This window comes from Manihot esculenta, chromosome 14, assembly GCF_001659605.2.
Source record: "Manihot esculenta cultivar AM560-2 chromosome 14, M.esculenta_v8, whole genome shotgun sequence".
In the NCBI taxonomy this organism is placed as follows: domain Eukaryota; kingdom Viridiplantae; phylum Streptophyta; class Magnoliopsida; order Malpighiales; family Euphorbiaceae; genus Manihot; species Manihot esculenta.
The window spans coordinates 20,199,772-20,222,581 of NC_035174.2; the positions used below are offsets into that span (position 1 = coordinate 20,199,772).

Genomic DNA, 22,810 nt, shown 5'->3' on the forward strand with positions numbered 1-22,810 from the left:
AGGTGAGGGTACTGCTGGAGCATGGACTCCCGTGTCTCCCAAGTGCATTCTTCCAAATTGTGGTGGTTCCACAGGACTTTCACCATCGGGATTTCCTTGTTTCTTAACTTTCTGATCTGGGTGTCTATGATCCGTACTGGCTGTTCAACATAGGTGAGATCCTCTTGGACCTCCACATCAGGCTCACTAAGAACCTTGCTCGGATCTGACACAAACTTCCTCAACATTGAAACATGGAAAACCGGATGGATTCTTTCCATTGAAGCAGGTAAATCCAGCTTGTACGACACATTCCCAATCTTTTGCAAGATTTCAAAGGGTCCGATGTATCGTGGGGCTAGTTTACCTTTCTTCCCAAAGCGAACCACTCCTTTCATAGGAGACACCTTGAGCAATACCAGATCCCCCTCCTGAAACTCTAACTGCCTTCTGCGGAGGTCTGCATAACTCTTCTGTCTGCTTGCAGCAGTCTTGATCCTTTCTCTGATTATGGGTACTACCCTGCTGGTAATCTCTACTAGCTCAGGCCCTGCCAAGGCTTTTTCCCCAACTTCTTCCCAGCAAACAGGTGATCTGCACTTCCTCCCATACAAAGCTTCATATGGAGCCATCCCGATGCTAGCATGATGGCTGTTATTGTAGGCAAACTCCACCAAAGGTAGATGCTGCCTCCAAGAACCGCCAAAGTCCAGCACACACATCCTGAGCATATCCTCTATGGTCTGGATGGTCCTTTCTGACTGTCCGTCAGTCTGTGGATGGAAAGCAGTGCTAAAATCCAACCTGGTACCCATGGCGTTCTGCAGACTCTGCCAAAATTTGGAGGTGAACTGGGGCCCTCTATCTGACACTATCGAAACAGGAACCCCATGCAGCCTGACGATCTCATCAACATACACCTGCGCCAACTTGTCCATAGAATAGCCACTCCTGACAGGGATGAAGTGAGCAGATTTGGTGAGTCTGTCTACAATCACCCATATGGAGTCCAATCTGTTGGACGCCGCCGGTAACCCCACTACGAAGTCCATAGCTATATTTTCCCATTTCCATTCTGGAATAGGTAGCGGGTTAAGCATTCCAGCCGGCTTCTGATGTTCCAGCTTCACCCTCTGACACACTTCGCAGGCTGACACAAACTGTGCCACTTCTTTCTTCATAGCTGGCCACCAATAAACCTTCTTTAGATCTTGATACATCTTGGTGGCTCCGGGGTGAATGCTGTATCTTGCATTATAAGCCTCTCTCATAATGTCTCCTTTCAGCCCGACGTCATCTGGTACACATAGTCTGCTCCCATAGCGGAGGATCCCCTTGCTGTCAAATCTGAACTCACTGTCATTGCCTGACTGAACAGTCCTGGCAATCTTCACTAACTCCGGGTCCTCATGCTGTTTCTGAGCCACCTGCTCTAGAAACACGGGTGCCACTCTCATCTGGGCCACCAAGGCACCGGTACCAGACAACTCCATCTATAGACCTTCCTCAATGAGCTTGTAAAACTCCTTCACCACTGGCCTCCTCTCTGCCGATATGTGGGATAAACTACCGAGTGATTTCCGGCTTAAGGCGTCTGCCACAGCATTTGCCTTACCCGGATGGTACTGAATCTTGCAATCATAGTCACTCAGCAGTTCCACCCATCTTCTCTGTCTCAAGTTCAAATCTCTTTGACTCAAGATGTACTGTAGGCTCTTCTGATCCGTGAAGATCTCACATTTAACCCCATAGAGGTAGTGCCTCCACATCTTGAGTGCAAAGATTATTGCTGCCATCTCCAGGTCATGTGTGGGGTAATTCAACTCATGCTTCTTCAGCTGCCTAGAAGCATAAGCAATCACCCTCTCATTCTGCATTAATACGCAACCCAGTCCCACACGGGACGCATCACAAAAGACTGAAAAGTCTTCATCACTGGATGGCAGAGCTAACACTGGTGCTGAAGTCAACCTCTTCTTAAGCTCTTTAAAACTCTCTTCGCACTGGTCGATCCACACAAATTTCTGATTCTTCCTGGTTAGTCTGGTTAGAGGAGCTGCTATCTTTGAGAAGTCCTGAACGAACCTCCTGTAGTAACCTGCCAAACCCAAGAAACTTCTAATCTCTGTCACTGAAATGGGTCTAGGCCAGTTAGCCACAGTTTCTGTCTTCTTGGGGTCTACCTCTATACCATTTTCCGACACCACATGCCCCAAGAACGAAATGCTCCTCAGCCAGAACTCACACTTAGAGAACTTGGCATACAAGCCATGTTCCCTCAAGGTCTGCAAAACCAACCGCAGATGATGGGCATGCTCCTCTGCATTCCTGGAATACACCAAGATATCATCTATGAAGACAATAACGAAGTGATCCAGGTATTGACTAAACACTCTGTTCATGAGATCCATGAATGCTGCAGGGGCGTTAGTTAACCCGAACGGCATTACAAGAAACTCAAAATGCCCATATCTGGTCCTGAAAGCTGTCTTTGGCACGTCTTCTTCTCTTATCCTCAGCTGATGGTACCCAGATCTCAGATCTATTTTTGAGAAACAACCCGCTCCGGCTAGCTGGTCGAATAGATCATCGATCCTTGGCAGAGGGTACCTATTCTTGGTAGTGACTTTGTTCAACTGCCTGTAGTCGATACAAAGTCTAAGGGATCCATCCTTCTTTCTCACAAACAAGACCGGAGCACCCCAAGGTGAGGTACTCTGTCGGATGAAACCCCTTTCTACCAGTTCTTGCAATTGCTCTTTCAACTCTTTCAACTTGGCTGGGGCCATCCTGTAGGGAGGGATAGAGATCGGTCTAGTTCCAGGCATCAACTCTATCTCGAACTCTATCTCCCTAGCAGGTGGTAAACCCGGAAGCTCGTCTGGAAAAACATCCTGAAACTCTCTGACAACTGGCACCGAGGCTAGCTCCCTACCTGACTGCTAAGCTCTCTCACATGAGCCAAATACCCCTGACATCCCTTCCTAAGCAACCTACGAGCCTGAAGAGCTGATATCAGACCTCTAGGTGTGCCCCTCTTGTCACCTCTGAAGATGACCTCTGACCCGTTCTGATCTCTGAACCTGACTACCTTGTCCCTGCAGTCCAAGGTAGCACCATGGGTAGATAGCCAATCCATCCCTAGAATGACGTCAAAGTCTGTCAAATCTAGAACCACAAGGTCGGCGGAGAGGCATCTTCCCTCAACAAAAACTGGACTATACTGGCAGACTGACACTGCCACTGACGGGTCACACTTGGGTCCACTGACCCATAGGGGACACTCTAACCCAGAGACTATCAGACCCAATGTAATACCCGGCTAGACTCCGGTATCGAAATTCCTATCGTCCGGTGGAATCTCGGATGTCGAAAACCTCTAGAAGGGTAAAAGCATGTTTTTATGAAATGTTTTCATGTTTTTAATGATTTTAAGTATAATTTTAAATGAGTTTTTGCATGAAAAGTCTTAGGAGGAAAACCCAGGTTCGGCCGCCGAAGCTCAAGTTCGGCCGCCGAACATGCATGTGTTTTGGAGGCACGTTAGGCCCCCGAAAGCATAGGTGAGGGAAGTCCAGGTTCGACCGCCGAAACTCAAAGTTCGGCCGCCGAACATGGCATGCATGCGGAAGCGCTTTCGGCCCCCGAACGTGGCCTGGCCAGCCATTATAAAAGGGACCCTTAGCCGAAATGGGCGAGCTTTCTCCCATTTTCGGCCACAGCTAGCTTCCAACCTTCCTCTTCCAAATCTAGTGTTTCTCCTCCAAATCTTCACCATTTTCTTGAAGTTTTAAGCTTGCATTGAAGGTTTTGAACTTTTGAAACAAGTTTTGGAGCTTTGGGAACTCAGGAGCTCATTTTCTTGGATCTCCAAGTTTAGGTCGTCTCTCTCTCGATCTTCAAGAGGTAAGAGCCGATCTTAAGCTCCTTATGTATTTTAAGTAAGTTTTTATGAGTTCTTTGGGTAGAAATGCATGTTAGGTTATATGTTGAGTTTATGGGTTAATATTGATGTTTTGAACAATGTGTGTTGATTTTGTGTATTTGAAGTGTTGTAGTTGGGGTATATTGTGGTTTGAGGCCCCTAGGAACTTGTATGCATGTTCTGGTTGAGATATATGCATGATTTGGGGTTTTGGGAGGCAAGAGGTTCATGTGAACCAAGTTTCTGCCCATTCGGGAGAAACCAGGTTCGGCCGCCGAAGGAACTTTCGGCCGCCGAACCCCCTTGTGGAGGCAGCATTCGGCTGCCGAAGCTTGCCCCCGAAAGGAGACTTTTGTCTCTGTCTGGGACTTTCGGCCGCCGAAGGTGCCGCCGAAAGTGCCTGACTTTCGGCTCTGGAGGGACTTTCGGCCGCCGAACCTGCTGCCGAAAGTGCCCTGTTCAGCCATTTCATGCATGTTTTTCTATGATTATTTCATGATATTCTAGGGGGTTTTTGGGGGTATTTTTAGAGTTATGTTCAAGTATGTGTGGTCCCTCATTTGAGTCCGCCTGTGTAGGTACGGACCCGAGGAACTGAGGACCCCAGCAGTGATAGCTGCTTCAGTGTCTTTTCAGAGCTAGCCAAAGGTGAGTAGAATAAACTCTAAAGTTTTAAATTAATGAAATATAGAATTTTGAGCATGTTCATACATCATATATGCCATGTGATATTCTAGGTTGCTTGCATAGATTTCACGAATATGTTGCATTGCATATTATGTTCTTAATGTGGGTAAATGCTGGATGATCCACTAGTTCCTGGCAGGAAGACCAGGGAGCCTTTGACTACGCCCCTGGCACTATGAGAAAGAAAGACCAGGGAGCCTTTGACTACGCCCCTGGCACCATGGGACGCCAAGACCAAGTGCCTAATAAGGCCTTGGGGCAGTGTAAGTTATGTTATGTTTACAGGAAGTCCAGTGAGCCTTTGACTACGCCGCTGGCAATAGTTATGACGATGGGACTAGTTGGTGACAGGTTTACCCTTGATGTGGCTTGTTTGTGATGTGACGCATTTCATGAAAGTATGAATTTAAAATGTAATGTTTTATTATTCTGCTCACTGGGCTCTTGTAGCTCACCCCTTTCCCTTAACCCCCAGGTGTGCAGGTACAGGGTAGACCAGGAGGTCAGCAAGAGTAAAGATGAGTTCATGTAATAGTTTAGATGTGGACATGAGATCTATGATGATGTAATGTAAGAGTATTGTATAGTTATGTTATGTAATGATGAGGTTTAGAAGTGTGCTTGACCCTAGTTGTGTAATCCCTTTTAAAATGCATGATCTTTTATGAGAAATGATGTTATGGTTCAACCAAGCTTAATGTATGATGAGTTACCCCATTGGAACATTTGATGAGGACTCCAGTGGAGGTTTATGTTTATGTATATGATTATGTACAGGTTGAGCTTGGTTGATGTATGAGAAAGTTTACAGGTTTATGAGTATTGTTGATCATGTATGGGATTAAACAGGTTTACAGGTTATGTCAGGCTTGCTACGGTTCCCGGCGGCCTTATGCCGATCTGGATCCTAGCGCCGGTAGCGGTCCGGATTTTCAGGGCGTTACACCCAACCTCTCGACGGCTCTCGGAGCAATAAATGAATGAGATGCACCCGGGTCCATTAATGCATACACATCAGAACACCCAATGAAGAGATTACCTGACACCACGGTGTTGGATGTGTTAGCCTCCTGCTGAGTCATGGTGAAGATCCTGGCTGGAGCTGATGGACCTTCACCTCGGGAACCAGAAGAAGAGGCTGCCCCTCTCCCTCTACCTCTGCCACTGCCCTGAGTTGTGGCTGGAGCTGCTGGCTGTGCCACACTACCAGAAGCTGTCTGCTGGGGCTGGCCCATAAAAGGTGCTCTAGGACACTCCCGAGCCATGTGTCCCTCCTGTCCACATCTGAAACATGTATTGGTCCCAGCTCGACACACTCCCCTGTGTGGCCTTCCACATCTCTGGCATTCTGTACCATCTGAGCCTGAGCTCGAGCCACCGCCAAAACCCAGACCAGACTTCAACTTATTCCAAAACTTATTCTTCTTCGGCTTCTTGGTGGTGTTATCCCACCTCTTCTTACTTGAGCTCTGAGAAGAGAGACCTGGCCCTCCTCTGCCTGGGGTCTTAACCCCTGAAGACTGGGTCACTGACTGCTTCACTGACCCCTCAACTATGGCACTCGCCTCCATTCTTCGAGCCATATCCACCACACTGTGGAAACTTTCCCTGTCAACTGACTGAATCAACGAGGAGTACCTAGAATGCAGCTTCATAACATATCTCTTGGCCTTCTTCGAATCTGTATCTAGAGCTTGCCTTGAGAAAGGCAATAGCTCCAATAATTTATCCGTGAACTCCTCTACACTCATGTGCTCTGTCTGCCTCAGTTGCTCAAACTCAATCATTTTCAGTTCTCTGGAACTGTCTGGAAAAGCCCATCCAGCGAACTCATTCGCAAATTCCTCCTATGTCATACCGTCTAGTCTCGGGTCCACATAACACTTGAACCATTCCCGTGCCTTCTTGCATTTTAAAGTGAACCCTGCCATTTGAATGGCCCTGCTGTCATTTGCCCCTAGCTCATCAGTGATTGTCTTCACTACTCTCAGGTACTCAAAGGGGTCATCCCCTGACTTGTATTTGGGAGCATCCAGTTTAAGGTAATCTGTCATCTTTACTTTGCTCCCATCGGCTGAGCTAGGTCTAGGAGGTTGAGTAACTGGGGCTGCTGGTTCTGTAGGAGGTGGAGGTGGGGGTGCAGCATTCCCCGAGGTGGGGTTTGCCGGGTTAGGATAGAAGGGTGAGGGTGGATAAGCTGGGTATTGCGTATAAGGTGGATAGAAAGGTGGATAAGGCATGTAGGTAGGATAGGGGTTAAAGCTGGAAAAATCCGATGTGCCTCCCATCGGATACCCTGAACCTTGTGGGAATGGTGGATAATGGGGTGGAAAACCATACCCCGAGGCCTGAACGCCTCCCTGAGACTCCCCTGTCCCCTCTTCCTCCATGCTCACATCCAGGTTCCCATCCCTCCTCTGATCCTCTTCCATAACCTCCCTCACATCTGAAGAACTTCCTCCTCTATCTGTCCCCCTTCTGCTAGCGTCAAAAGACCTTCTAGGGTCCCTTGACACTCTTTCTCTGTTGGCTCTACAAGACATCACCCTAGGCAATGTAGAAGGGCGGGCGCTCGTGCCCTCATCCTCAGGTGGTACTCTAGTCAATCTTGCCAATCGACGGGTTCCTCTCATCCTATTTCTGAAAAACAGTACACATCACAAAAACATTAGCATCATATGGTTCATGTGGGCACACATGAACCCTCATCACATATACATCATTCATATCATAGCATCAATGCACATGTATATAATCATGGCATTTCACATCATCATACTAGACAGGACTCAACATCCTATCCTAGTGGACATGATCTTCCTATTGTGCTTGACCTTCTAGAACATCTATGAGCCCGACACTCTAGGTCCGATCCTATGAACCTAGGGCTCTGATACCATTCTGTAACGACCCGAAAATCGGATCGCTACCGGCGCTAGGATCCGGGTCGGCTTAAGGCCGCCAAGACCCGTAGCAAGCCTGACATACAACCTAAAAACCTGTTTAATCCCATACATGATCAACAACACACATAAAAATTTAAAACTTTTCTTTCACTCATAAGCCAAACTCAACCTGTGCATGCACTGGACATACTCATAATCATAATCATGACCCCTCTGTGGGATCTCATCAATGCCCCAATGGGCGATACATCATAAGATGAGCTGGCTTTCATGAACATTATAAAACATTTATGATCATGTAATAAAAGGGATACCTCATACACAATGTCAAGCACAATATCTAATCCTCAATATCATTACATGACTGGAACTGTACTTTTACATAACATTAATACATTTATCATGTCCACACTATCTATTACATACACAAGACTTCATTACTCTTGTAAACCTCCTGGTCTACCCTGTACCTACAATCCTGGGAAAAATTGGGAGAGGGGTGAGCTACTAGAGCCCAGTGAGCAGAATAATAAAACATTTAAAATATATGAGAACATGGAATGCATCACATCACAGCTAATCACATCAAGGATGAACTTGTCACCAATAGCCCTCTACATGGTCCAACTGTGCCAGAACGTAGAATGGGTCCTGGTCTTTCCCTTACATATCATAACATAACAGTGTCCAACTGTGCCAGAACGTAGAATGGGTCCTGGTCTTTCCCTTACATAGTGCCAGCGAATGTAGAATGGGTCCCACTGTTCTTACGTTCCGTACCGTACATATCGCATCGTCATATCATAGATCGAGGGCTATGGATCATCCAACATTCATCCACACCAACACTTAAAATATGCAATGCAACATAGTCGTGAATTCTAATGCAAGCAACCTAATTCATCACATGGCATTCATGATGCATGAACGTGCTCAAATTATACGATCAATTTGCTTAAAAACATAAAGGTTTATTCCACTCACCTCTGGATAGCTCTGACCAGACACTGGGGCAACAGACTCACTGCTGGGGTCCTCGGTTTCTCGGGTTCGAACCTACACAGGTGGACTCAAATGAGGGACCAAACATACATGAACATAACTCTACACTATTCCCCAAAAACCTCCTAAAATCATGGAATAATCATAGAAAAACATGCAAGAAAGGGCTGGACAGGGCACTTTCGGCGGCAGGTTCGGCGGCCGAAAGTCCCTCCAGAGCCGAAAGTTAGGCAAGTTCGGCGGCACATTCGGCGGCCGAAACTCCCCGACAGAGGCGAAACTCATGCATGTTCGGCGGCACTTTCGGTGGCCGAAACTCCCAGACAGAGACGAAAGTCTCCTTTCGAGGGCAAGCTTCGGCAGCCGAAGGCTGCCTCCACAAGCATGTTCGGCGGCCGAAAGTTCCTTCGGCTGCCGAACCTGGTTTCTCCCAGAATGGCAGAAACTCAGCTCCCCTATGCACATTTGCCTCCAAAACTATTCAATCATGCATAAACCTATTCTACAACACTCATACACAAGCATACAAGTTCCTAGGGGCATCAAACCATCAAAAACCCCAACTACAACACACAAGCAACTCACATTGTTCAAAATCACATTAAAAACCCATAAGCTCAACATAAGCTACACATGCATTTTCTACCCCATGAACTTGCAAAAAAACTTGCTTAAAACATAATGTAAGCTAGAGATCGACTCTTACCTCTTGAAGATCGAGGGTGGAGGCGATCTAACTAGGAGTTGGAAGAGGTTTGAGTTTTTGAACCTCAAAGCTCCAAAACTTGCTCAAAACTCGGAAATCTTCAAAACAAGATGAAAACTAGTGAAAAACTTGAAGGATCTGAAGGAAAAGACTCAAAATCGGTGAGGGGTGGCCGAGAACTCACCTTGGCCGAAAATGGGGAAAAAGTTCGCCCGTTTTCGGCTAAGGGACCCTTTTATAGTGGCTGGCCAGGCCACGTTCAGGGGCCGAACGTGCCTCCGCATGCATGCCATGTTCGGCGGCCGAACTTGAGGTTCGGCGGCCGAACCTAGACTTCCCTCACTTATGCTTTCGGGGGCCTAAAGGCGCTCCCGAAGGCGTGCATGTTAGGCTGCCGAACTTGAGGTTCCGCGGCCGAACCTGAGTTTTCCTTCAAGGTTGTTTTTATGCAAAAACTCATTTCCATTTTACTTAAAACCAAGAAATACCTTAAAAACATTTTATGAAAACATGATTCTACCCTACTAGAGGCTTCCGACATCCGAGATTCCACCGGACGGTAGGAATTCCGATACCGTAGTCTAGCCGGGTATTACAATTTTCTTTTGGGCTTTTTAGCTTCGACTAACTCTTTGGTTTATTGGTTCACTTTCGGACTCTTTAGCCTTTACTCTCTTTCCGATAACGTTTACTTTTGTACCTCTTCCAGACTCTTTTAGCCCTTAGTCCGTACTCGAGCATTGTTGCGAATTTTCCTGGGAAATTAAGGCTTGCAAAAAGTATATGTAACAAAAATGCTTCATTATCACTTTGAATAGCGATATATTCTAGCTTCATATTTTAATCGAATGCAAGTGTTAATTTTAGCCAACTATATCACCTTATATGATTCTAAAGAATCTAACAAATAATGTTTCTCATGTGTAAATGATTTCATAGTTTTCTAATCATAAAGCTATGTGCTTCAAATGGATATTCCCTTTCGCCACAAATTTATGGTAATATTAATATGAATGAGAGCTTCTAAGCTACTTCAGTGTATTTATCACATTAGGATTCACATATATAAGGCTTTCATCTAATATCGTAAATTTTTTATTAAATCATAAGAGCGAAATTACTTTGAGCTAAAGAAAGTAACTGTACAACTTGGGTGATTTGTGCGCGTCACTCCTTTTCCATGGTTGAACGGATCACCCTTGTATTGCTTTTTCTTCTCACTTCAACATCTTTCTCTATTTGGTTTTCCGTAGTGTGGCATTTAGATGTAGTAGGTGACCCCTGGGTCTTTTTGACTGCTACTTAGTATCGGTAATAGGTCCGAAAAGGTATCTAAAAATATCAAATTTAGATATTTATACCCCGTCGAAGTAAGGAACCATGGCATATATGTTTGGAATAGATTCCATTTTGAGAGAGTTGAAAAAGCATTATCTCGTTGAAAGGTTCTATACATCTGCCCTTTTTTCAACACATTTCTTTAGATAAAGACTCATTTGTTTCCTCTTTTCGGATGGTAAACATTTCTCAGAACATGGAGTGTGAATCAAACCCATGTTTAAATTGAAATTGAGATACTGATGCAAGTTCTTCCCTTCTGAATCAGATAGATTCATATCCGAAAGAGGTTGACAATAAGTTATTTCAAAATTGACTATTTGTCCCTCTGTTAGAGGTGTTCCAGAAATGTCTGCGATTAAATAAATAGCTCTACTGTTCACTGGGTTTTAGTAGCTCACCCCTTTCCCCTAACCCCCAGGTTTGCAGGTTAGAGATAGCTCAGGAGGTCAGCAAGGGTAATGGTTATGTCTATGTAATAGATTAGTAGTGGACATATAATGTATTATAGATAGCATTGTGCTTGGCCCTATTGATAGATTTTTATCCCTTTTGTATATGATTTTTATGTAAATGTATTTAATGATGAGATATATTGAACCAAGCTTGATGTATGAGATGTTAACCTTACTAGAGCATTTGATGAAGGCTCTAGTATGGGGTTTTATATATACAATTTATGATGATGCATGCAGGTCAAGCTTGGTATATGGAAAAGTTTAAAGTTTTATGAAAATGTATGATCATGTATGGGATTTTATCCTCTTTTAGGCAGTTTTAAGAGTATTTTCACCAAATTACCTCTTTACACCGTTTTCCGCAAAATAAGATCAAAACCACGGAATTAGGTAGAAAATGTGTAAATTAACATTAATAACAACATGATAAATGGGTCTAAATTTGGTCTGATCAAATACCCTAACACCTAATCTTTTGCTTGTCCTCAAGCAAATAAACTTAGTCAAATGAGCTCTTTTTGCTATTTGATCCTTTATTTCCACCTAAACTCTTACCCTAGACCCCTACTTTGAAGCATTGCAGTGAAGAGTGTATGCACCAAGGTTACTCTCCTTCTTTCCTTGTCTCCCTTTACCTACCATGGCTACTAATTGTTTTCCTCATTAGAGAGATTATACATGCACATATTCTGGTTCAGTTAAGATTTTTCCTAGCTTTCGGAGTGATTTGCCTTTACTTGAAGCACTTTATTCAGCTTTTTGCACTTTATTCTTGCTTGAAAAAGTCACCAACCTTTTGACGTGAAGGTACATATTTGTAATACCCACCCCCAATTACTTAGTTGATCACCTGTCTAAGTGGCTACTAGCTCTGTTCATAGTCTTTTGACCATTGGAACAATTTTTAATTTGTGCTTTTGAAGTCTTTGCCTTTGCTGAATTTCTTTTTCTCAATGAATTGGGCAAATCAACACCAATTGCTAAAATAAGTCATGTTTATTTCACACATCTTTCATCTTATTATTCTCTCTAATGAGTAATGTCACATGTTTCTCACCATAGCAAGCTCAAAGATTCAATTCAAAAGAAAATTCCCAAAAATGAATACAACTCACTGCAATCGATTCAACTTAGGTTTAAGGAGTCATCACATCAATGGGGTCATGGAAAGAAAGCTCATTCAACATAGCCTATGCGTTTGAGTAAAGCATACCAAAACAGAAAAAAGAAAAAACTGCGGCTACATATGTGTGTAATAAAGGCAAAAATAACAAAAATGAAAAAAAAATTCACCTAATGTATGCTAACTAAAAATTAAAGCTAAAATGGACTTAAAAATTCAGAGATATGCACCCCCACACCTAATTCATGCATTGTTCTCATTGTATTGGAAATATTAAAGTTCAAAGGAAACTGAGTACTCCCCTGGTGTGGTTTGTGTGGTGCGAAACACTAAACGAGCTGTGGAGGATGGTTCAGTGGAACTTCTTCCACTACTTGCATTGTGAATCCTTCATAGTATGGTTTTAGGTATGGTTCATTCCAAACATAGTGTTTTGCACTCTTCTTTATTTTGTCTGCATATCATGGTTCATCAGTTTGGGCATGGAAGATATGTTCATAGAAGTTACTCTCACTTTCTACACATTCTGGAAGCCGTACGGAGGGCTTCTGTTTGGGCAGGCAAGATTCTACTTGTGTCAACTGCATGACTTGTGTGGGCAAACAAGTGTCGGCTTGCGTTGGATTTCTAGCTGAATTGGATTCCACTTGCTCCTTTTGCGCATGGTCTGTCTGCGTTTGGTCACAGTCTATCTGCTGAATGCAGTAGACTGTTGCTTTCAGCTTTGGCTCCCTTCGGCTTCCTTCATCTTTTTGGCTAGCATCCCTGCAAAAGTCATTGTTTAGCATATCATCTTGATTCATATCAAAAACTTCTTGGCTCAAACAATCAATGATATCTAAACCATAAACAGTAGACATGTCATGGGGATATTTTATAGCATCATAAACATTAAATTTTATTACTTCCCTTCAAATTCCATGGTCAATGTGCCATCATGCACATCTAGCTTAGTTCTGGCTTTGCTTAAGAAAGGTTGTCCAAGTAGGATGTCTGAAGTAGTATTGCTATTGTCTTCCTCCATATCAATCAAATAGAAATCTGCTGGGAAGACAAGTTGATCTACTTGTACTAGAACATCTTTTAGAACTCCTTTTGGATATACTACAGATCTGTCAGCCAATTGAATTATCACTCTAGTGTCTTTCAATGCACCTGCATTCAAAGAATTATAAATAGAAAGTGGCATAACATTAATTGATGCACCTAAGTCACACATGGCTTTTTTGATGCCCACATTGCCAATTTTGCAAGAGACAGCAAACATCCCTTTATCTTTGCACTTGGCTGGGAGTTCTCTCTTTATGACAGCTATCACAACTTCTCCCACACATACCTTTTCTTTCTCAGTAAGCTTTCTTCAGTTAGTTCACAGCTCTTTCAAGTATTCTTCATACCTGGGAATTTGTTTCACAGCATCAAGCAAAGGTATGTTGATTTCCACTTTCCTAAAGGTTTCAAGGATCTCTCTTTCTTCTTTTTCTTTTTGTGATTTTTCAAACCTTTTTGGAAAGGGAGGTGGAATCTTGAATGTTACTTGCTGGTCAGCCTTCTGCTGGTGTACTAGTTCTGTTTGACCAGTTTGTTTGGACAAACAGTTTTTTGGCTATTTTTCTTCAGCAACTTGTCCTTGCACTCGTGAACTTCTATCATCAACCTTGACGTCTTGAAGCTCTTTCCCACTTCTTAACATGATAACACTTGCATTTTGCCTGGGATTGACCTCTGTTTGGGAAGGTAACTTACCTTAGGATTCAAGCTTGCTCACTAAGGCAGCTATTTGACCCATTTGCTGTTGGAGACTTTGGACAGAATTTGCCAATGACTTCATCATCTCCTCAAGGTGCATATTGGAACTTGGAAGTGCTGCTTGGGCTGGATTTCTTTGATAGTTTTGGTAGTTGTTAGCCCTAGCATAGTTTGAAGTTCGGTTGGTCCCTCCAACCTGAATTGTAGGTGTTAGAGTAGGGATCATGTCTTGGATGGCTATTGAATCCTCCAATTGCATTTACTTGCTGGTCATCCTCTTGAAGTGTAGGACATTGATCAGTTGGGTGTCCTACATGTGCACATATCCCATATGGTCTAATTTGCTGAAGTTGTTGAGCTTGTTGAGCTTGACCTATGACAAGACTTCTCATAGCAGAGGTTAGTTCAGAAATTTGAGAAGTGAGAGCAGATGTAATTACCTTATTGACTCTTCTTGGCAGCTGCCTTTCATCTCCATATTGTCTAGATGCTGCTGCAAGTGTTGAAATCAACTCTCTAATTGCTTGAGGTGTTCTATCTTCAATTGAACCTCCACATGCTACATCAATGAATTTCCTTTCGGGTGGTAGCAAACCTCCATAGAAGAATTCTATGAGTGATTTATATGAAATGTCATGTTGAGGACAGCTTGTGCACAATCTTTTAAATCTTTTCCAATACTCATATAAGTCCTCAGTCTCTTTTTGCTTAATGCCACTTATCTCTCTTCTTATGCCTATGGCTTTAGAAGTTGGGAAATATTTATTCAGAAAAACTCTAACCATACCATCCCAAGAAGTGATTGAACCGGGTGGTAGGTAAAATAACCAATCTTTGGCATAATCATCAAGTGAGAATGGAAATGCTCTCAATTTTACATGCTCTTTAGATATGCCTTACGGCCTCATGGATGAACACACTATGTGAAATTCTTTCAAGTGCTTATGTGGATTTTCATTCTCCAAACCTCTGAATTTAGGTAGAAGGTGTATCAAACCTGTTTTGAGCTCAAAAGGGGCTGTCAATGGCGGATAGGTGATGCAGAGAGGTGCTTGATCGCCTAAAGGGGCTGCCAACTCTCTCAGTGTTCTTTCTCTTGGTATTGGTGCCCTCATTGCTGGATTTTCTGGTATGAATTCATCATGGACAGTAGGTTTTAGCATGTGCAGTAGGTTGTCTATCGATTTCAGCCATCTCCGTGGTTGTTTGGTCAAGTTCAGTAGGTGCTGATTATGTGCTTGCAAGTGCCGATTCCTTGGGGGCAGATTCCGGTTCGGTGGTGGCTTGCTACAAAAGTCGGGTTGCTTGCTTCCTAAGTCATTTGATTGTACGCTCAATTTCTGAATCGTAAGGCAGAGTTTCCTTGCGTCCAGCCCTGATCATGAAAGAAAAATAAATTAGTTAAATCAGTTCCCCGGCAACGGCGCCATTTTTTGACTGTGCGGTTGTCGAAACTGGTAAAAAATAACCTTTTTGGTTATCAACAATTTTACAACTGTAAATAGTGACAAAAGGATCAAATCCACAGGAAATTGATACTTACCTATTTTCCTTATCAAGACCAAGTAAACAAACTGAAAGTAAAATAAAAGGGGGGGGGGTTTTGAGATTGATGAATTAATCTAATACTGAAAGCAACAAAGTAAAGTAAATAATTAAAGTAAAGAAATTCAATAATGAGAAAAACTCTAGTTGAAGAATTGGATCCATTTCAGTTGTTGGGATTGATTATTGACATAAAGATTCATTAATAACATCATAATAAAATGGTCTAAATTTGGACTGATCAATAATTATGGGCTAATTGATTGATAGAGGATTATTAAGAGTTACGTTAACGAGGCCTTGTAATCTGTATATATATAATTGTCCAATTATTCCTTATCTTATTACAAGGTTGAAGGGACTTAAATATTAGTAGAAGGGTATTTTTGAAAGAAAAATATTTTTTCTCCTCCTTTGATGATAAAATGACGGGAGGACTATCTAGTTGCATTTTGTAACGAGAGATGTTTAAATATATTTTAAAAAATTTAGTTGAATTTGTCTAAGTAATAATTTTTCCTTAAAAGAAATAGCAAATATTAAAAAACTACTATTATATATTTAAAATAATTCATTTGCAAGAAAATAATCGAATCAAATTCTTGTATAATTATACACGAGTTTTGCAAAAAAAAATTAAAATTTTTAAGTTAAAAAAATTATATTTTTTTTCATTCTACAATTGAGAATTAACAAAAACAAAAATGGTATGAGTTGAATGATATTGTATCCAAGCAAGAGTTGGAATAGAGGTTATCCAAGTAAAATTCATGGATTGCCTGTTGTGTTTTTGCATTGTAATGCTTGGCACCAATGCTACATGAGCCTTAATATTTATTAATTTTTTCTTGATTTGCTAATAATAGGAAAATTTCGAAAAGTTAAGCCATTCTATAACCTTATCACTATATTAACTCAACTCAACGCTTTATGGTGTTAAGTAAAAAAATCAGGAAAAGAAATGAAGAGCCTAGAAATTACAAAAAAGAAAAGAAAAAACTAGATGCCAGCAATTGAAATCACATAACTACCACTCACTGCGTGTGTGAAGAAATTAGGGAAGTGTTTGGTTTTTGGACTATCAAATGGAGGACTTCCTTGGTCAAGAGCATTGAAGTCCAGCAGAGATGCTCAACTGACAAGAAAACTTTTGGTTTTTGGGCTATTAATTTTTTTTTCCACAAATATATCAGGATATTCATTACACAAACTCTCTAAGAACCCAATAAATACACGATTAGGCCCATGGCTAAAAGAGAATATACAAAACATTTAAGAGTTTTTAAGGCCCGTTAAAAAACCACAAGTCCTTAAGATTCATATCCATTTGACCCATATTTCTAGCCCAAATAGCCAAATGTCTCGTCACTCCTTCTCTATGAATGTTCTGACTATCATCAGTTATGAGCTACAAATAAGAGATAGTTACCCTTTAAAACAATAGTTCAAAGGCCTTATCCACCAATTGAAAGACCACAAATGTGGAAGCTTTACTAAGGCAAAAAAAGGTTAGGAATCTTCTAAAAAAAAAGAGCAAAAACAAAGCCTTCAAACCGCAATAATACATGCACGGGTGAGTTTAGACGGAGATGATGCAACCTAATGCCTCTTTAAGGGAAAACTAAACTTCCACATTTGTATTAAATTGTTGTCTCCAAAGCCTAGGAAGAAATCTGTAGATTGTCTATCAATAAGTAGAAAAAAGTTATGGAAGTTGCTTGAAACTCTACTCTTCTAGTTCCAGCACACTTCTTTCACCTGGATTTTACCTTGAAGGTATAAATCATGGAAAACTTCACTTGTTTGGCTTAAAAAATAGAAAAAAGAAAATACAAACAAAGGCAAGTCAAAATACAACTCTCTCTTTTGAAGTATAGCTTACCAAAGTACCACAATAAAAGTTATATATAATATCACCCAAAGGGAGCGAAACAATCCACGTTAGACAAGAAGAGGACGAGTCCCTCCACTTGAAAAAGGCAAGGGTACTGGCGAGGAATTACAAACATTGGCTCACAAACTATTAACATATGTCATCAATAAATTGCATATGTGAAATGTGGCTTCAACTTTCAAAATAGCAACACCTTTAGTTAAAGAGATCAAAAAGACTTGCCTTGTATAACAATCCATGCACTTAACGTATTCAAACAATTGTAGAACATGCATACAATTGGACACAAGGATATATACTTTATTAAAAAAAATCCAACTGATATAAACATTACAATTGGATGATGTGTCGGTTATTAATTAGATTTAGATTCAGATAGGGTGATTTTCACAGTTGCCCTACCTATTTACATCTTTAATACCCTGTACTCATGTAAGAAAATTTCTTCCATTCTCACTCATATTATAGTATTTTAATAAAAAAAGAGAAAATTAATGAGATCAAAAGGACTTGCCTTGTGTAACAATCCATGCACTTAACAATTTCAAACAATTGTAGAACGACCATTGGATACATGATATATACTTTCTTAAAAAAAAAAATAATAACTGGTCAAGATTTTTTCACCTGTTATAAATATTACAATTGGATGATGTGTCATTTATTAATTAGGTTAAGATTCAGATAGGGTGATTTTCACGCTTACCCTACCTATTTAAATCTTTAATACTCATTGAATTTCTTCCATTCTCACTCATATTATAGTATTTTAATAAAAAGAAAGAAAAATTATTACTTAGTCCCTACAGTTTAGGAAAACACATTACTTAGTCCTTGAATTTTTGAAAATACTCTAAATCATCCCTCACATTTAAGAAAGTCATTTCCTTTATTACTTAAAGCCATTAAGGACTAATGAAAACTCGAAACTGCCCTAAAAATATTAGACTAATAACTTAATTAACCTAAAAGAAAAAAAAATCAAAATCCCTAATTTCTCTTGGTCCATTCTCTTTATATAGCTCCTGATAGTCTTCTCCACCTTCTCACTTACCTTTGTCTCTTCTATTTCCCTATGCTTGTTCTAGCACAATTATTGATTAAATGAGAGCCTTTCCTATCGATCTAAGTGAATAAGTTTTTTTATTGAGTGTTAATGGGTTGCCTCAAATAATAAAGATAAGGTAATGTTATTATTTATTATTTGATATGCAAAAAATTTGCCCATTTATTAATTTTTTCTTGATTTGCTGATAATAGGAGAACTTCTGAAAGTTAAGCCATTTTATAACCTTCTTACTATATTAACTGAACTCAACGCTTTAAGTAAAAAAATAAGGAAAAAAAAATGAAGAGCCTAGAAATTAACAAAAAGAAAAGAAAAAACTAGATGCCAGCAATTGAAATCACATAACTACCACTCACTGCGTGTGTGAAGAAATTAAGGAAGTGTTTGGTTTTTGGACTATCAAATGGAGGACTTCCTTGGTCAAGAGCATTGAAGTCCAGCAGAGATGCTCAACTGACAAGAAGACCTGACGAGATGCTAAACTAGCAGACAAAATCACTTCAGCAACCTCAGACAACCTCGTTTAACAAGTTCATCAGCTGTCCAGTTCACCTCTCTTGAAAAATTCTTGGAGATAATATTGGGAAGAGGAAGAGAGATTTAGAATAAAGATATGGACAGACATTTGTTAAACATTGATAGACCTTCACTTGAACCATTGATTCATGCTAAAAGCATATATAATTCCCATGTAAGGATGAACACAAGCTCCTTTTAAATCTCTAACAAGGCACGATAGGTAGTTTCCCACTTTTGCAACTACTTCCACAAACTAATTGCAAACCACCTGAACAACCTAAGAAAGTTTTATATAAACATCATAGGCTCACAGAAAATTTAACTTGTCATCAGCAAACTGCTTATGTGAAATGTTAGCAGCAACACCTTTAATGATATCAAAAGAACCTGCCTTGTTTTTTTTCAAATCATGCAAAAATGAGAAAATATTATTAAAATCACGTAGGATCCGAAAATATTTTCGGATTCTGTGTGTCAACCATGCGAGTTCGGCAGAATGACTGTTGAAACACGCAAGTTGGAAAGGGAAAGAGTCGAACTTCATGTTGTTCGCCAGCCATGGTAGCGAACATTGATTGTTCGCCAGCCATGGTAGCGAACATTGATTGTTCGCCAACCAGGGTGCCGAACAAGCAGAACAGTGCTACGGCCCTCTGCCTCTATCTCTCTGATCGTCATCACCCTTTTTCTTCTTCTTCTCCACCTTTCCTCAGTTCGTTTTCTCTGCAAAATTATGAGAAATCAAATATAGTCTCTGCAAATCCCGAGAAACAACAATCCATCAATCTAATATATCTATCTGATATATATTTTTTATTGAATTTGATGGGCAACGGCGTTACCAAAGTCACCCACTGCTGTGCTGTCTCAGGGGACATCTCTCGCCGGCATGACATCGCCGTTTATGTCAGCGATCACCTCCACAGGGGATTAGGTCATTCCTTCTGTTACATACAATCTAATCCATCTCGCTTATCCAACTCAAAAATCCACTCCGACGAAAAGACAACGTTCGTCTCTATCTCTGGTGCCTCTGTAAGCGCTAATACTTCAACGACTCTGAGCGATGCTTGTCTCTACAGCTCCAGTTTGGATGAGGCTTCCGCTTTTGAAAGCTCCGACTCTTTCTTTTCAGTCCCTCTTTAGCCCATCCCTAATCACTCTTCGGCACCGAACATGCCACGTTACTCTGCTCCGGTGGCACTGTTCTGCTTCTTCGGCACCATAGGTGCCGAACAAGCAGTGTTCGTCACCATGGGCGGCGAACAATCAATGTTCGCCACCAAGGCTGGCAATTTTCGCCACTATGGCCGGTGAACAACATGTCGAACGTTGCCAAACTCGAATGGTTGATCCGAAAATATTTTCAGATACTGCATGCCGAAAATATTTTCATGATTTTAATAATATTTTTTTATTTTTGCGTGATTTGAAAAAAAGCTCTATAACATCTCACTCAAAGATTCAATTGTTAGCAGGAATAGAAAAGATTACACCCGATTTTAAAATTTCAGTTGAAATGAACTTTCAAAAAAAAAATTGATTCAAACACCGTTAAACAAGGTTAGAGAATTGGACACAGAACCAAAATAATCATATTTCAGACATCATCAGTGGAATTCCCTGTGTTGTCCTTTTGCATTGTAGTATTAAATGAGGCTTAATATTATTAGTATTATTGTTTGATAAATCGGATTTTATTAATAATTAATCAAAGCCAGGAAAGCTTAATTAAAACAAAAGCCATTCTATAACCTTAATTATCATTAGACAAACCAATAACCAAATCTAAGTTCTATCAGAAACAACACATAATCCCATGAAGAAATGGATAAGAACTAGAAAACTAGCAGAAACAACTCCAGCACAACTACTAGAGCAATTGCCGAACTATTAGAAGAATTTGAAATATTAATTAACTTAAGAGTTTGAAAATATTTTCAATAACTAAAATCTAATTCCTTTAAATAAAAGAAAGGAGTCAAATTGGAATACTCTCTAGCTACTTCTCACTAATCTAAGTAATATCAAATCTAATCAAAACAATCAAGAAACACATTGAAGCTTTCGAAAGATGTCACGAATGAGCCATCGTGCCGTGAAGAAATAGGCCTTCTGCGTCAAATGTATCCCATCCCAACTCATACGTTCTTGAGGTTTATCACAAACTTGCACATTAGGAGCTCCACATAATCTTTCAAGACTGAAATCATAGTCACCTCCACTCCCACAACAAGCTTTTTGCAATGATTTCGTATCAAATCCTGTTTAAATCAAACAAGTAACAAACAACCTCAATTTCATGCAATTATATCCATATTTGTTAAGAGTTAAGACCTTTGGGTGTCACTGCAATTTATAGGATGAGGATTTGAAGAAAGACTCACCTAGTATTGCAGCCTTTTGCAAAACCCACTTGAAAGCATTGTAGTAATCACCATATACTATAATCACATGTGGATGCTCTTGTTGCAGTTCTTCAATTGCTTGCTGGAGTTGTTCATTGTGAAACATTGAGAAGTTGTTCAGTCCTTTGAGGCAATGAAATTCATCATATGCACCAGAATCATTGGTGTGAAATCCTGTAAGGTATATGGGCATGCAGCCAATAGGAAAATTTCCAGGAACAACAACTCGAGCAGCACCAAATCCAATAACCCTCTACAAACAATATAGGAAATTAAGTAAGAAAATTGATTATCAAAAGAAATCAATTAATTTCTTCTTATGGAGAAATCAACTAACCATGACAGCTTCTTTGATGGCTTTAACAACATTGGGTACCATGGAATTCAACTCATCAATGGTCTTGCCTTGAAAGAATGCATAGTTATAGTCATTGCCTCCAATCTCCCCAACCATGAACAGAGATTTTTTATGTTTCTCAGTACAAGCTGTAAATTATAATAAGGATGAAACATGAATAATGTCACAGATATGTTGAATTTATCAAATCAAAGAGCCAAAGTATAGTAACCTTTGGAATTTTGGCAAGTTGAATTGAAATGGGTATCCATCCAGCCAAGTTGTGTGCTAAGTGAACTATTGGTAACAGGGGCAATGACTCTGTTTTCTGCTAGAAATTCCACAGGCAAAGCATTAGACCCAGCAACTGCAAAATTCACCCCATGTGTCTTGCTGGAACTAGCATTCAAGTACGCATCAAGGAGGGGAATACCAGCTGATTTTGCTGTGGAAATACAAACAAGTTTAATTTAATTAGCTTAAAAATCCCACGTAGACACACAATCAATAGACAAGAGCATGAAAGGTGACAAAATTTCTTACCGATGAAGTCAATAATGAGCAAGCCATTGGAGCATCTACCAGTTGCATTCCTGTAAAAGTTCTGGCCATAGGGAAGCCTGCCAAACACAGAAGCAGGGTCCTCGTGGATCAAATTGCCGGTGTCGGATATTGAATCCCCAAGGTTATATATGGCCTGAAACTGACAAGCCTTGAGAAGATGAGCATTAGATGAAGGAGGAAGAACAAAAAAGAAGATCAGAAGCAAAGCAAAAAGAAGTTTGCAGGAAACCATCGTTGGAGTTGGAGAGAGCAGAAAGTATAATAGCAAAGTTGATGAGAGCGATTGCCTGAGCCCCTGAAGCTTGCTCTATTTATAGCTAACAAATTTAGTTGCTTAGTTAGAAGTATGAAATCAAATAGGATTGGGTTTTTGTAACCTTTTGCGTTTAGGAATGGATTTATTTACTTGAAATCCAAGTAAACTAAGGACATAATTTTTATGTCCAATAGGATTCTGTTAAGATAACCTTTTGCGTTCATGAATGTATTTATTTTCTGCTCCAATATGAAATCCAAATAAATTACAGAAGCTAAATTGTTGAATATACTAAATTATATATAACAAAATATGATGAAAATAAAGAAATGCTAGCTGTATTTT

General features: G+C 40.5%; 1 protein-coding gene across 1 annotated transcript; it reads right to left on the bottom strand.

Annotated features, from left to right (window-relative positions):
• Positions 1 to 20,946: 20,946 nt before the first annotated feature.
• Positions 20,947 to 22,476, bottom strand: LOC122721704 (GDSL esterase/lipase At5g03980-like). Its single transcript, XM_043950206.1, has 5 exons — positions 22,189 to 22,476; positions 21,878 to 22,090; positions 21,646 to 21,794; positions 21,288 to 21,561; positions 20,947 to 21,164 (listed from the first exon to the last, which is right to left on the bottom strand). Exons 1-5 carry the CDS (start codon positions 22,439 to 22,441, stop codon positions 20,947 to 20,949), a joined length of 1,107 nt encoding a protein of 368 aa, XP_043806141.1. The 5' UTR covers positions 22,442 to 22,476.
• Between the last annotated feature and the right edge of the window lie 334 nt (positions 22,477 to 22,810).